Raw genomic sequence first — 14,503 nt, forward strand, 5'->3', positions numbered from 1 at the left:
ACAATGGCAAACCACTTCTGAAAAATCTTGCCAAGAAAACTGCAGGGACTAGTCCAGGCAGTTGCCAGGAGTCGAAAACTGACTTGAAGGTGCACACACAAAATATACTATAGTTGGCTTGATTGACACACTGTGTGACAGAATATTTCAAAGATGGGTCCAGTTTTAAGGAAGTGCCAATGTCCATTTTCACACTGCATGACCAATAATGTATTTTCCTTTTGTATCCCAGCTTTCTTTCTCTTTCCCCCATCTATCTATTTATCATCAGTGATTCATACTATAAACACACACACACAGAGACTTACCTTTGTAGCATTTTTAAACCAGTTTTGAATCACACACTAATATCTACTCTTTGTGATTCTTAACAGAGAGTAATCTTCTCACAGCCTTATATAAGAAAGAAGAGACCATCAACGTTTGGGAGAACGGTTACATCCAGAGCCCACGTTTCCCACACAATTATCCTAGGAATTTGTTGCTGACATGGAGGCTATGTTCACCAGGAAATGCTAGAATACAGCTGGTGTTTGATCATCAGTTTGGACTGGAGGAGCCAGAGAATGATATCTGCAGGTAAGCTAATCAAACCATTGAGGAGATCTGGTGGTGCATTACTGCTCATTTGGTAGAGCAACTTCAAGCTGGGCCAAGGCTAGCCACATTTCTTAGAGAAGTAGTTTTAAAAGTTTAAGAACTACAGTCAGACTAAACTTGTCTTCTTCTTGGAACAGGATTAGGGATGTTACCCAGGTTGAAGGAAATTGTGTATCAGACAAACCTAGGAGAACTTATGCCTGCTCAGCACAGGGTGGAGTTCCAAAATCCCTCTATAAGCTGCTAAAAAGGTGTGATTTTGAATGTAGCAGAAGGGGGGAGAGACAGAGAGAGATTTGATCTACCTATTGGCATTTCCCAGCCATTAATTCCTACTAGTCTTTTCACATATTTGTTTTTTAAGGGTTTTTTTTTTAGTCTTGCTTCTCTCTTAGCTGTCAATTATGAAATGTTTGTAGGGTTTAGAATGTTGCAGACTACTTTGGAAAGAAATAGAAATATATATCTTTTCATAAATGAGATAAGTAATTAGAAACACAGACATACATTGCATTATCAGTATATAATGTATTTTTGAATTAAATTTACAGGTAAATCAAATGTTGATTTAGACTCCTGATCTCACCCACTTCTTTATCCTAGGCCAGCCTACTTTTTGAAATTGGGATCCCAACTTGCAACCTCAGGTTCCTCAGGCCTAAGAAAGTTTTGCTCTTTTATACTATACATTATCAAATGTATTTTATTTCTATGAAGCAGTTGAGAAGGGGAACAGTGGCTGAGAAATGATGTATGGCAAGAATAATGATTATTTTTATGCAGGATTTGTTCTTTTTAATGTTTATTTGAATAAAAATATGACTGGGGAACACAAAGGAGCCCTATTTCAAGTTTGCTGGCTGCTTAATGGCTCCTTTGCATTCAAAGCATATGGGTAGATTTTACCCCATACTGAATAATCAATATCTGAAAATTTGCAGATTTTCTTACCTAGGAACTATCCAAGCACACCTGAATCTGGCATGACGTGTTTTCAAAAGCAGGTTTCTGTGTCGCTGTACCAGGCTTTTCAAAATTTGTGTAAATAGGAACATCAGATTATATTTTCTGCTGGCTCATGGTTTTAGTAGTACTCTACAACCTTGTTATTCCCATATTTTAGCCATTGAAAAAAATGCTGCGAGTTCCCATGCCTTCTTCCTCCCTCCTCTTTAATGCAGAAGGTATTCAAAATGTCAGTCCTACTGTCTGCAGTGATGCTTGACATTAACTGAGATTAGCTTTAGCCAAGATTTGCAAAACTAGCTGGAAAGCTTTCAAGTAATTGAATCCAGGTATTCATAGACACTCAGTCCCCAAGTGATACAAATTTTATTAGGAAGTGGTTTTTGTGGGTCTTATAGTGAACAGAGAAGTACTGGCTGTTTATAAAAATGAATAGAGCATATAATATATCATAAGGAGCTCAGCAGAGAAGCTGCTGCCCCATTGACATCTTAGCGCTGCCCCCCAGAAGTACTGTATCTTTAGAAGTAAAATTAAACCCTTTTTTTCCTGGGACAGTTCTCCTCCATATTTGCATGATACAGTACCAACAAAGCTAACTCTGTGGACTGTTTGGACCTATACTTAGGCTGTGGCTGCTAGTTCCTTGAATTCAGGGGCTGTAAGCCACTGTGTTGATGGTTTTAAAGTATGTTATGGACACTCTCTGAAAATGCCCCACCCCCAACCTTTCTAGAGAACTGAGCAGACTTTCAAAGTTGGGCTATAGCCACTGTTTTTATTTTCTAAGAATACCTCTGTGGTTTCCAGTGCCAGCTCAAGGGTATATGATACATGTAGGCCACACTGACTGATGGCACCACCTCCTGCCAATGTGAAGGTTTGAATTTTTAGAAAGCCTTTGTTTTCAGAAGGAGGGACAGTGTTGTTATTGTTGTTGTTGTTTATTTGTTCAGTCGTTTCCGACTCTTTGTGACTTCATGGACCAGCCCACGCCAGAGCTTCCTGTCGGTCGTCAACACCCCCAGCTCCCCCAGGGACGAGTCCGTCACCTCTAGAATATCATCCATCCACCTTGCCCTTGGTCGGCCCCTCTTCCTTTTGCCCTCCACTCTCCCTAGCATCAGCATCTTCTCCAGGGTGTCCTGTCTTCTCATGATGTGGCCAAAGTATTTCAGTTTTGCCTTTAATATCATTCCCTCAAGTGAGCAGTCTGGTGTTATTTCCTGGAGGATGGACTGGTTGGATCTTCTTGCAGTCCAAGGCACTCTCAGAATTTTCCTCCAACACCACAGTTCAAAAGCATCTATCTTCCTTCTCTCAGCCTTCCTTATGGTCCAGCTCTCGCAGCCATACATTAGTATAGGGAACACCATTGCTTTAACTATGCGCACCTTTGTTGTCAGTGTGATGTCTCTGCTCTTAACTATTTTATCGAGATTGGTCATTGCTCTTCTCCCAAGGATTAAGCGTCTTCTGATTTCCTGACTGCAGTCAGCATCTGCAGTAATCTTTGCACCTAGGAATACAAAGTCTGTCACTGCTTCTACATTTTCTCCCTCTATTTGCCAGTTATCAATCAAGCCGGTTGCCATAATCTTGGGTTTTTTTGAGGTTTAGCTGCAAGCCAGCTTTTGCACTTTCTTCTTTCACCTTCATCATAAGGCTCCTCAGTTCCTCTTTGCTTTCAGCCATCAAAGTGGTATCATCTGCATATCTGAGATTGTTAATGTTTTTTCCAGCGATTTTAACCCCAGCCTTGGATTCCTCAAGCCCAGCATGTTGCATGATGTGTTCTGCATACAAGTTGAATAGGTAGGGTGAGAGTATACGGCCTTGCCATACTCCTTTGCCAATCTTAAACCAGTCTGTTGTTCTGTGGTCTGTTCTTACTGTTGCTACTTGGTCGTTATACAGATTCTTCAGGAGGCATACAAGATGACTTGGTATTCCCATACCGCTAAGAACTTGCCACAATTTGTTATGATCCACACATTCAAAGCCTTTAGAATAGTCAATAAAACAGAAATAGATGTTTTTCTGAAACTCCCTGGCTTTTTCCATTATCCAGCGGATATTGGCAATTTGGTCCCTAGTTCCTCTGCCTTTTCTAAACCCAGCTTGTGCATCTGGCAATTCTCGCTCCATGAATTGCTGAAGTCTACCTTGCAGGATCTTGAGCATTACCTTACTGGCATGTGAAATGAGTGCCACTGTTTGATAGTTTGAACATTCTTTAGTCTTTCCCTTTTTTGGTATGGGGATATAAGTTGATTTTTTCCAATCTGACGGCCATTCCTGCGTTTTCCAAATTTGCTGGCATATAGCATGCATTACCTTGACAGTATCATCTTGCAAGATTTTGAAAAGTTCAGCTGGGATGCCGTCGTCTCCTGTTGCCTTGTTATTAGCAATGCTTCTTAAGGCCCATTCAACCTCACTCTTCAGGATGTCTGACTCTAGTTCACTGACCACACCGTCAAAGCTATCCCCGATATTGTTATCCTTCCTATACAGGTCTTCTGTATATTCTTGCCACCTTTTCTTGATCTCTTCTTCTTCTGTTAGGTCCTTGCCATTCCTATTCCTATTCTATTGTCTTCTTCCACTTCCGTGCATTGCTTGTTTAAAAATAATTCCTGTTCTCTTCTGGCTAACCTCTGGAATTTTGCATTTAATTGGGCATATCTCCCCCTATCACTGTTGCCTTTTGCTTTCCTTCTTTTTTGGGCTACTTCTAGTGTCTCAGCAGTCAGCCACTTTGCCTTCTTGGTTTTCTCTTTCTTTGGGATGTATTTTGTTGCTGCCTCCCAAACTTCTGTCCATAGTTCTTCCAGGACCGTATCTACTAAGTCCAGTCCCTTAAATCTATTCTTCACCTCCACTGCATATTCCTTAGGCATATCAGTGAGCTCATATCTAGCTGATCTGTGGGTCTTCCCTAATCTCTTGAGTCTGATCCTAAATTGTGCAAGAAGAAGTTCGTGATCTGAACTACAGTCAGCTCCAGGTCTTGCTTTTACCGACTGTATAGGTGTCCGCCACCTTTGGCTGCAAAAGATGTAGTCAATCTGATTTCGGTGTTGTCCATCTGGTGAAGTCCATGTATAAAGCCATCTCTTAGGTTGTTGGAAGAGAGTGTTTGTTATGCAGAGTGAGTTTGTTATGCAGAACATCGGATTCGCTGTTCACCACCAGCACAGTCGGCCGCTTGCCGTCCTTTCAGCTTTGAGCTAGCTGCGTCATCACGTCTGGGGCTAGTTGAACTCATCCTCTGTTCCTCCCCAGTAGCATTTTGACCATCTTCCGACCTGGGGGTCTCATCTTCCGATGGTATACCGACATATCTCTGGTTGTACTGATCCATTTAGTTTTCATGGCAAGAATACTAGGGTGGGTTGCCATTACCTTCCCCAGGGGTCGCATTTAGTCTGACCTCTCTGTCATGACCTTCCTGTCTTGGGTGGCCCTTCACGGTTTAGCTCATGACATCATTGAGGTGCTCAAGCTCCAGCACCATGGCAAGGTAACGATCCTTTGCTGAAGACAGTGTTGGTACCTCCTAAGTTTTGGTGCCCTAGGCCAGTGCCTACTTGGCCTTAGCCTAAAGCCAGCCCTGGTGGCTTTTATGGCTTTTATTTATTTCTTAACTTACATCTTGTATTTCTTCTCAGATAAGCTCTCAAGGTGGCTAAAAGGTAAGTGTCTGGGTGGAGCTGTACTCTGGGTGACTTCATGGACCTCTCCAGGCTGTTCTCTTGGTATAATGCAGAAGTGGTTTGCCACTGTTTTCTTTCAGGAGGGTTTTTGACTACTCAGTTTAGCCTAGAGCCCTATTTTGAGGGGGTCTCCCATCCAAGAACTGACAAGGTCCAACTGTGCTTAGCTTTTTAAGATCACTCGGGTTGGATTGATGTTGCAGAACAAAAGATGATAATGAGGATGATAAGGATGATGATTCTCATAAAGGTGATGCTAGAAGCTGGTGTTTGGCTTTGCAGACTTACAGATTTCCCATTTACTTTTGATTAAAAGGATCCTTTAAAAAATCAAATGCTCACTGGAAAAAAAAATCCTCTCATCTGCAGCCTTGCATCACTGTGTAAGAAACATTTTCATACCAGACTACTAATCTATCACCTTCGCTGCAGATATGACTTTGTGGAAGTGGAGGATATTTCCGAAATTAGCACCCTCATCCGAGGACGGTGGTGTGGATATAAAGAAGCTCCTCCCAAAATAACATCAAAGACAAACCAGCTGAAGATCACCTTCAAATCAGATGACTTCTTTGTGGCTAAACCAGGATTCAAGATTTATTATTCCCTGGTGGTAAGTAACATGATGGTGTCTAGAGAGGAAACAAATGACTGCAGTAGGATACAAGAAATTATTGGGGAAGGAGGGAAGAGTAATAAACTTCAAGTTAAGATAATGAATATTATTTCCTTTTGGAGAATAAATAGTACTGATGAAATCAGCAGAAGAGGGAAACTATGAATTCAAACTCACCACTCTTCAATTTAATAACATGTATAGGAATACTATACACTTGGGGCTAGAAGCAATCAGGTGAAGACAGTGACAGAGACCCTCCTCCCCCCATCAAAAAAAACTGTGAAAGCTGACACTCTTATTAAGTTCCAATATGATCTCATTTGAAATCTGAACGGGAGAAAATGCTTTCAGGGGTTGAAGCTCATGAAGCTAAGCAAAACACACACAGGTCATCAGCAATAAAAGGGCTGCAGATAGGGCTCAGCAAATTATTATATTTTGGACATATTGTGTGACGATCTAGCTCTCTAGAGAAGGCTTTAGTGGTGGGAAAGGTGGAAGGAAAGAGAAGGTCAGCAGCGAGGTGGACGGACTCAGTGACAATGGGTGCATCATCAGAAGACCTGAAGGACAAGATTAGGAACAGATCATCATGGAGAAAATCTGTCTATGTGGTCTGGAGTCAACACCAACTTGATAGCACATAATCAAGGGCTCAGCATGATTAGCTGGTGGTTAATGTAAGCTCTGGGGCTTCTTTCCAGAATAGAGGCAATGTGTTGGAATATCCTCAACGATCTCAGTCAGACTGAAGACATTGTTTAAGGAAGCAATATTTTCTGAGCCTGTCTAGAATGGGGAAAGAAGGACATGCCAGCTTACTTTTCCCAATCATGTACTATCAGCCCACCATACAGAGTTTTTGAGTGTGGGAAGTTCCCTCCTATGCCTGTATATTAGGATATAAATACAATACATTGTGATAGATACTCCACAGGGGAAATCAGTAGATCAAGTAACATAAAAATAAGAGTTGTGCTTTAGCCGTTTGTGGTTAGAAATTTATTTTAAAAATAAACATACCAATTAGCATCTGTCTGTGGACAGAATTCTTATGAGCCAGGTAATTATATCAGTGACACAGTGGTGTCACTCTGCTTTTCATTATATAAATTTCAAGGCATGTTGAAACCTGAGCAAACATCTTACTGAGAAAATAGCTGCTATTCAGTTTTCTCCACCTTCTTCTCTTTTTTACTTTATGGATTTCTCTTGGATTGGGCAGAAAATTCTCCTGCATTTTGCTGCAGTTGTCTTTTCATTTGGTCAGAGAGGGTTTGCTTTAGAATTTATTCCAAAGGAGAAGAGAAATTCAGAATTACATGGAGGGGCAGACATCTGTGACCATCTTGTCTTTCATTGCATCTCTTTTTATCGGTCTTCAGTGTCCCTGCCTGTAATGGTATGTGGGAATTGCCTTGGGAGACAGGAGGAAGGATCGCAGAGTAGGCAACAGTCAGATAAGAGGCAGCTGAGCCCACAGAAGGAATGGGAGTGTGGCAAATGTCTCAGAAGAGACCCTCCCTAGTTTCTTGGATTGTAAAGGTGAGGGGGGAAAGATGTAATTTCAGTCTTCCAAGATTCAGTTAATGTAACCTTACAGTAAAGATAGAGCTAGTACTTCTGAGTGTGCTTCTTGTCTGGACTACCTCACAAGGCTGACATCATCTTCCCACACTTCTAGCAAAGAAAGTTCCAGCAAAGAAAGCATCAGGATAGTATTTTTCCCATATGGCAGTGCTAAAAAAGGTAATTAAAGAGGGAGTTATGCCTTTGATAAATTGTTGAGGAAATTCCTCTGGAGAAATTCAAAGAAAGAATTTATCTGCCCACATATTTGGTGGAGAATTTCAAAGGGCCATTTTTCTTTTCATATTGCTACTGCCACTGGTAAGGCGGAGTCCTGCCCTTGGACAATGTGGATGAAGGAAATTGTGATCTGCAGCCTACTGCCTGAGGAAGACTAGCTTATTGTGATTACAATGACCCATTGTTGCCTGATAAAGGTTGTGGAAAATTATTGGAATTACTGGAAGAATTGGTTTCTTGGTATGGGCTTGGTGAGGAGAAAATCCAGCCCTTTTAGAGAATGTTAGAGAAATCATTCAGCTAATTTCCCTGCTCACAAACTTAGTGGAGAATCTCAAATGGTATTTATGTCCAACTCTGATATCTATTATACATGCTAGTGAGTCAGATTATTTTCTTATCAGCCAAAGCATTTCAGGTCAATGACTAAGGAAGAGGAAACTGTATGGAGGCTTCAGTGCTGAAAGATCCAGAAGAATCCAGATCTGGGCCCTTTTGGAGTCAGAATACTGAGTTAAACAGGCTATTGACATAGCTCTCCAGAGCTGTTCTCATGAGTTAAGTGTCTATACTGTAGAAGCCTTTAATTTGAAGGCAATTTAGCAAAACAACAATTTATGATATTGCTTTCCCTGGAGTACCACAATGCATAAAAATTAAGCACTGTTGCTTTGTGTGATATTTCCAAAGGACCTCTCCTATAATTAGTCAGCTTTATGAGAAACTGTGTGCAGTTAATTTGAAACCCTGGGGCTTCAGAAAACAAGAAAATATATAACATTGCAAAAGAGCACAGATTTGTGTTTTTTTTCAGGAGTGGAAATTTGATGAAGGCCGTTGCCAAGGGTCTGTGATGTCAAGGATGTGCACAGAAAGTCAATTTTGCTTGCCAGCAGCCTTTGTGAGAGAACATAGTCCCATGCTGCTCAGAAACCAGAAGGTCCTTTCTAGATCGTGAGACCTCTGAGCATTTCATGCAAGTTTAAAGGAACAGGTCCAAACGTCTTTTTTTTCCGCATGAAAATGAAAATAATATATAATGATCCCCATCTTTGATTCTAACACATTCTTTATAGGCATTCTGCATTTACAAAAGCAAACTTTTCTAATTTGGTAGTCTCTAGATATGATGGATTATAAATCTCACAATTCTCACCAGAGCAATCAGTTGAAAATTATGGCTGTTATAGACTACCATGACCGGTAGGCTCTAGCTTGGAGAAAATGAGTGATATCACAAGCTGCTTAGATGTCTTTTTAAGTACTCCATTATATGGAATCATATGCAATGGTCGTACCAGTGCCATACTGAAAAGTTCTCTGGCATTTTTAACTCTTCTACAATTTGATGAAAGCAAATTGCTTTTAAAGGAGAAAAAATGCTTGGAGACATTCTCATCGGTGGCATATAAGGCCCTCACATTTGATTTATTTATTTTAAATATTTGTATCCTGCTTTCCTTTTTTTAAAAAAATCCTCAATGCAGTTTATAATTAAATTATTCAGGGGCATGTGTAACTGTTTTGATATATAATCCTATCTCCAGAAATCTGAACCCTTCCTGGCTTGTCACACTTGAAAGACATTCCATGGGAAGAAATCAAGAGGGAATTCCTCCCATTTGACCTTTTCAGATTAGGAAGTGAGGGCAGACAGACAGGTTTCAGTGTGATAGAAAGACTTGTAACAGAAACCAGCATTATCAGAAGTAATGTAATGGTATGTGGGAATGACCTTAGGAGACAGGAGGAAGAGCCGCAGAATAGACAACAGTCAGACAAGCGACAGCTGAGTCCACAGAAGGAATGGGGGTGTGGCAAGCTTCTCAGAAGAGACTTTCAGTAGTTTCTTGGACTGTAAAGGTGACTGGGAGGGAGAGATGTACTTTCAGACTTGCAAGATTCTGTTAATGTAACCTTACAATAAAGTCAGAGCTAGTACTTCTGGGTGTGCTTCAGGTCTAGACTACTTGCTTCTGGTCTAGACTACTGTCAGCAGAGACATCACACTGACAACAAAGGTCCACATAGTTAAAGCAATGGTGTTCCCCGTAGTAACATTTGGCTACGAGAGCTGGACCATAAGGAAGGCTGAGAGAAGGAAGATAGATGCTTTTGAACTGTGGTGTTGGAGGAAAATTCTGAGAGTGCCTTGGACTGCAAGAAGATCCAACCAGTCCATCCTCCAGGAAATAAAGCCAGACTGCTCACTTGAGGGAATGATATTAAAGGCAAAACTGAAATACTTTGGCCACATAATGAGAAGACAGGACACCCTGGAGAAGATGATGATGCTAGGGAGAGTGGAGGGCAAAAGGAAGAGGGGCTGACCAAGGGCAAGGTGGATGGATGATATTCTAGAGGTGATGGACTTGTCCCTGGGGGAGCTGGGGGTGTTGACGACCGACAGGAAGCTCTGGCGTGGGCTGGTCCATGAAGTCACGAAGAGTAGGAAGCAACTAAACGAATAAACAACAAGTACTTCTGGGTGTGCTTCTGGTCTAGACTACTTGCAAGGCTGAGAAGCTGCACCCACCACCAGCTGAAGTTCAAGGCACCACCAAGATAAATTCAAAAGAAATTCTTAGGCTTCCTGAGATAGAAAACAAGAGAAGAACATTTCTGAGGAAGTGCAAGGTGAATTTCAACACAGTATTTGTTTTAAACAAAAAACAAAAAACAGAGCAATCGTATATTTCCAGCAGACTGAAAACTAGATGCCTCTCAACAGCAACGTTCTCTTCTATCCACCTTGTATTTGTGAAAAAAGAAGTGTTACGTTGGCTGAGCTGGAGAGAAATAAACTTGCCCGTGCCTTCTGTTATGGTCCTTAACAGTTTTGTGGTGCTTCTAGAGTTTCTGAATTCCCCAGCATGAGATGAGATTGTGGCTCTGCATTTCCCCTTTTTATAAGAATAAGATATGGAGTAAGTCCTGAGCCAGTCCTTATAATTAATGGCCTGTAGGGACTGTAGCCATAAAGGTACAGTTCATGAATATCAGGATGTCAGTTTAGATTATTATGATGTATCAACATGGAGTGGTTTGCGTTTGTTTTTTCTTATGAATGGACTTATCCTGAGTGAAAACATCATTATTGCTTTAAGAAGAAGGCAGTGAGAGACCTCATCCATCTTGTTGCCAAGAAAGTAGCATGGATCACCAGAATTAAGCTCAGCTCAATGGTGACTTGGGTTTATAGCCTTTTTTAGGGTTTTATAACATATAATCTCAAAAGGAAGAAAGGATGGGAGAGATGGACAAGAGGGAGTTCAACTTCCAGACAATCAGACAACCACCACCAAAAGAACATATATGGCACATTTTGATCATCAACACATTTAGGAAGATCTTCAGAGAGGCAGTGATAGATCGGTACATCAGGGAAGTCACCACAGTATTTGTGGGCACTAATGCTGTAGGCTTGCCAGGTTTCCAGCTCTGCCTGACTCTATATTCTTTTAATTAAAAGAAGAATCATTAAACCAAAAGTAAAGTGACAACCTCTGGCATAAACTTTAACATCATCCTAATTTATATGAATGCCTCTAGGCCCTCTATTGAATTAGAAAATTTAAAAAATGGCAAGTGGTTTCAGTCCAGTGCTTTGTTTGGAATGATGCTTATGTGCCTAGAAAGAAGACAAAAGTAACTTCAGGTGATAGAGAGGCAAGGTCACTAATTTTACTCCAGTAAAATTACTGATTACTCCATGAAATCAGTGTTTTGTGATTACCACATCCATCATCATAGCCATGCACTGATCAAGCAACCCCCAATCACTGAAAACATCCACAGCATGTTCTCAACGTGCTAAACATGCAGCCCCAAAAAGTTGTTTATTTCTGATGTCAATCTACTTTTAAATATTTTGGATATATGAAGCAGTGTACATGTGGTTTTGCTAAATACATGAGTCCTACTTGGGTATGCTAATCTCCCAAGTGATTAAGAGTCACTTGAGGGAGAAGAGATATGGAGGTGCTCATACTGGGCTGCCAGTCACCATCTTTTGTGGGCCACCTGAAGTTTAGCCCCTCTTCAATTTCAAATTCTGGAAGATCACCATTGCAAAAGATGTGGGCAGACAACACAAATAGTGTAGGCTGTTCACTCGTAGGGTTGGCTTTCCATCTCATTGTTTTTGATGGGAATAAGGATGATAACAGCAAGCCTGCTGCCATTCCAATGATCCTAACAGTTGGATTAGAATAGGGCTAATAGGGCCTATAATAAGTAAGGTGAATTTCAACACAGTATTTAAAAAACAAAACAAAACAGAGCAATCGTATATTTCCAGCAGACTGAAAACGAGATGCCTCTCAACAGCAACGTTCTCTTCTATCCACCTTACATTTGTGGAAAAAAAAAAGTGTTACGTTGGCTGAGCTGGAGAGAAATAAACTTGCCCGTGCCTTCTGTTATGGTCCTTAACAGTTTTGTGGTGCTTCTCGAGTTTCTGAATTCCCCAGCATGAGATGAGGAAGCCCCTTATCATGAGTTTAAATGAGGAAGTTATTAGGGCCTTACAGAATGTAAACTTCAGCAGAATGATAATGCATAGTACTTTCACATTAGTATGCAGGTTTATTTAGCCATTTCTACCACACTTTATTTTTATAAATATATTCAAAGTGGCTTAAAAAGTTTCTATAGCATATTCAAAAAATAATGGGATGAATACAGCCTTAGATGTCTTTAGAAATCAAACCCTGGTTTGTTGATGACCAGCTGACTTCCCACTGATTTTCAGGAAGTCTGCCCTAGGTATAATTCCATTCAGATCCCTAAACTGTTGAAAAATAAATATTAAAATTATCATTGGATCATATGAGTAGGTTTTTAAAAGTTTAAAAGCAGGGAGGTAAAACATTTGGCCACGTGGGAAGTTTTGTAAATTAGAAAGTCCATAGCAGCATGTACAGTGATTTAACAGAAAACTCATGAAGCTGTTTCACTATTTCAAGGAAAGTCCACAATCTGTGCATTTAATCAAGCTCCTGAAGGAGGTATGATGCCCAACAGAGATTTTGATGATGGACAGACTTTTTTTTATTTCTATACCAGAGGCAAAGTTCAAAGTTCAATATTTTGAATGTCTCATTTCCTGTCTTCTCCCCCATTATTGTAACTGCAGAAAATTATTTAACCTAATACACATAGCCATACCACTTTTGTAGATGCGGAATGGAATCTGTATGATGTAACATACTGGAACAGATCATCCAATATATCGTAATGTAAATTAGTTTCTGATATGGAATAGAAAAGAGCTCTTGAATATAGCCTGAGGGCTGTTCTATCATTTTGCATGTATATTTTTGCAAGCACTGCAAATTTAATTGGACATATTCATCATATTTGCTTTTAATTCCAAATTACTATGTTAAAGCAATTTCTATGATTTTTTCATGAAATTAGGTTAAATTATTGGAGTGGATATTTGCTTTCTGTAAGATCCACAAATCTTCATAGAAGACAAATCCTATTCAGCTTGTGCAAATCATATGCACAGTCAAATAAATATACTTCAAAACAATGAAAAATCAGAGATTTTTTTTTTTAGAAAAAGGAATTATAAAATTATTTAGGGAAGCAAATTCTTATGAAATTTCAGGAAATGCTCCAATATCACCTCCTGCTCTTTTGAAGATGCTCTCATCCTCAGAGGTCCATCGTTCTCTTATGTTGACCTTAGCTATGGAATGCAATCCTTCAGAAATTATATTTAGCTCCATTTTTTCCAGCAATTAGGAAGTCAGAAAAACTATTTCATTCACAAGGTTTTTAACTGTTAACTGATTTTAGTGTTAATTTTGATTTATGTTTTTAACTTCTTATATTCTAAGTTTTTAGGTTTCTTTAGTTTTGTAAGCAATCTTAAGGACTTCCCAGGTCTATATTGATTAAACAAATAAATAAATTACTTCACTCTGCTTAATGGTAAGGCTGGCTCTGTTTTTTTATGCGTTTTCAGAGGCTATTAGTTGCTTTCAATCATTACTAATTGGATGGTTTACAAATTCACTAGTTCTTATGGATACATTATACTTTTATAGATAGAAGTATTGACTTTCATCAGTATGTTTTGGCACTGTGTCTTCAAAACACAGTTTTAAATGCAATTTAAAAATTGATTCATGATCACAAAATTTTATCCTAGGATTGGAAAACATAATTGTCCAAATTTATTTAAAAAGTAAATCTTCATGTAGTGTTTATAGCAGTGGATACTAGTAACCCCCGGGGGGTTATTTGCAGGATTAAGTCAAATACCAGCAATGTTTTATACTATTAGAAAGGAATGCAGACACTGAGACTAAAGATTTGAAAAAAAGCTATTAGGATATCTCATTAAAAAATCTGTCAAGACAGAAATCTCTTCCATTGTATCTTTCTTCCAGCTTTTCGCCTGGTCTTGTTTTAAAAGCCTGAATAAATAGACCTTCTATCATTCTTTCAGAGAGATCATCTCAAAGAAAAATCTCACTGACAGGAAGATTTTTCTTCATTGTGAGCTTATATTTTTCCCTTCCTTTAATTCCTCCCTATTACTCATGCTGTCTTCTGCCATTTAAAGATCTGTACTTTGTCTCTCCTTCACTACTGTTTCTTCTCTTTCAAATATCTTTGGATCAATGAGCATTATTTTTAGTTTGTATGTGAAAGAACTGTGCTCACATCTCCATTCTAATTAAAATTATATACACAGTTCCATCCATTGCTTCCTACATTAGGTGCCTGCTGATACCACAATGCCCACCACACCTCTAAGTGGCACCGAGGCACT

The 14,503-nt window shown here is 39.6% G+C and overlaps 1 protein-coding gene across 2 annotated transcripts in view; it reads left to right on the forward strand.

Moving 5' to 3' along the window:
* PDGFD (platelet derived growth factor D) overlaps positions 1–14,503 on the forward strand; it is a 189,851-nt gene that overhangs the window by 121,269 nt on the left and 54,079 nt on the right. For both annotated transcript variants that reach the window (XM_063305840.1, XM_063305841.1), the window contains exons 2-3: positions 375–579; positions 5,718–5,898. In XM_063305840.1, coding sequence (XP_063161910.1) covers positions 375–579; positions 5,718–5,898 — 386 coding nt within the window. The remainder of the gene's footprint in view (positions 1–374; positions 580–5,717; positions 5,899–14,503) is intronic.

Source organism: Candoia aspera, chromosome 5, assembly GCF_035149785.1.
Source record: "Candoia aspera isolate rCanAsp1 chromosome 5, rCanAsp1.hap2, whole genome shotgun sequence".
Lineage (NCBI taxonomy): Eukaryota > Metazoa > Chordata > Lepidosauria > Squamata > Boidae > Candoia > Candoia aspera.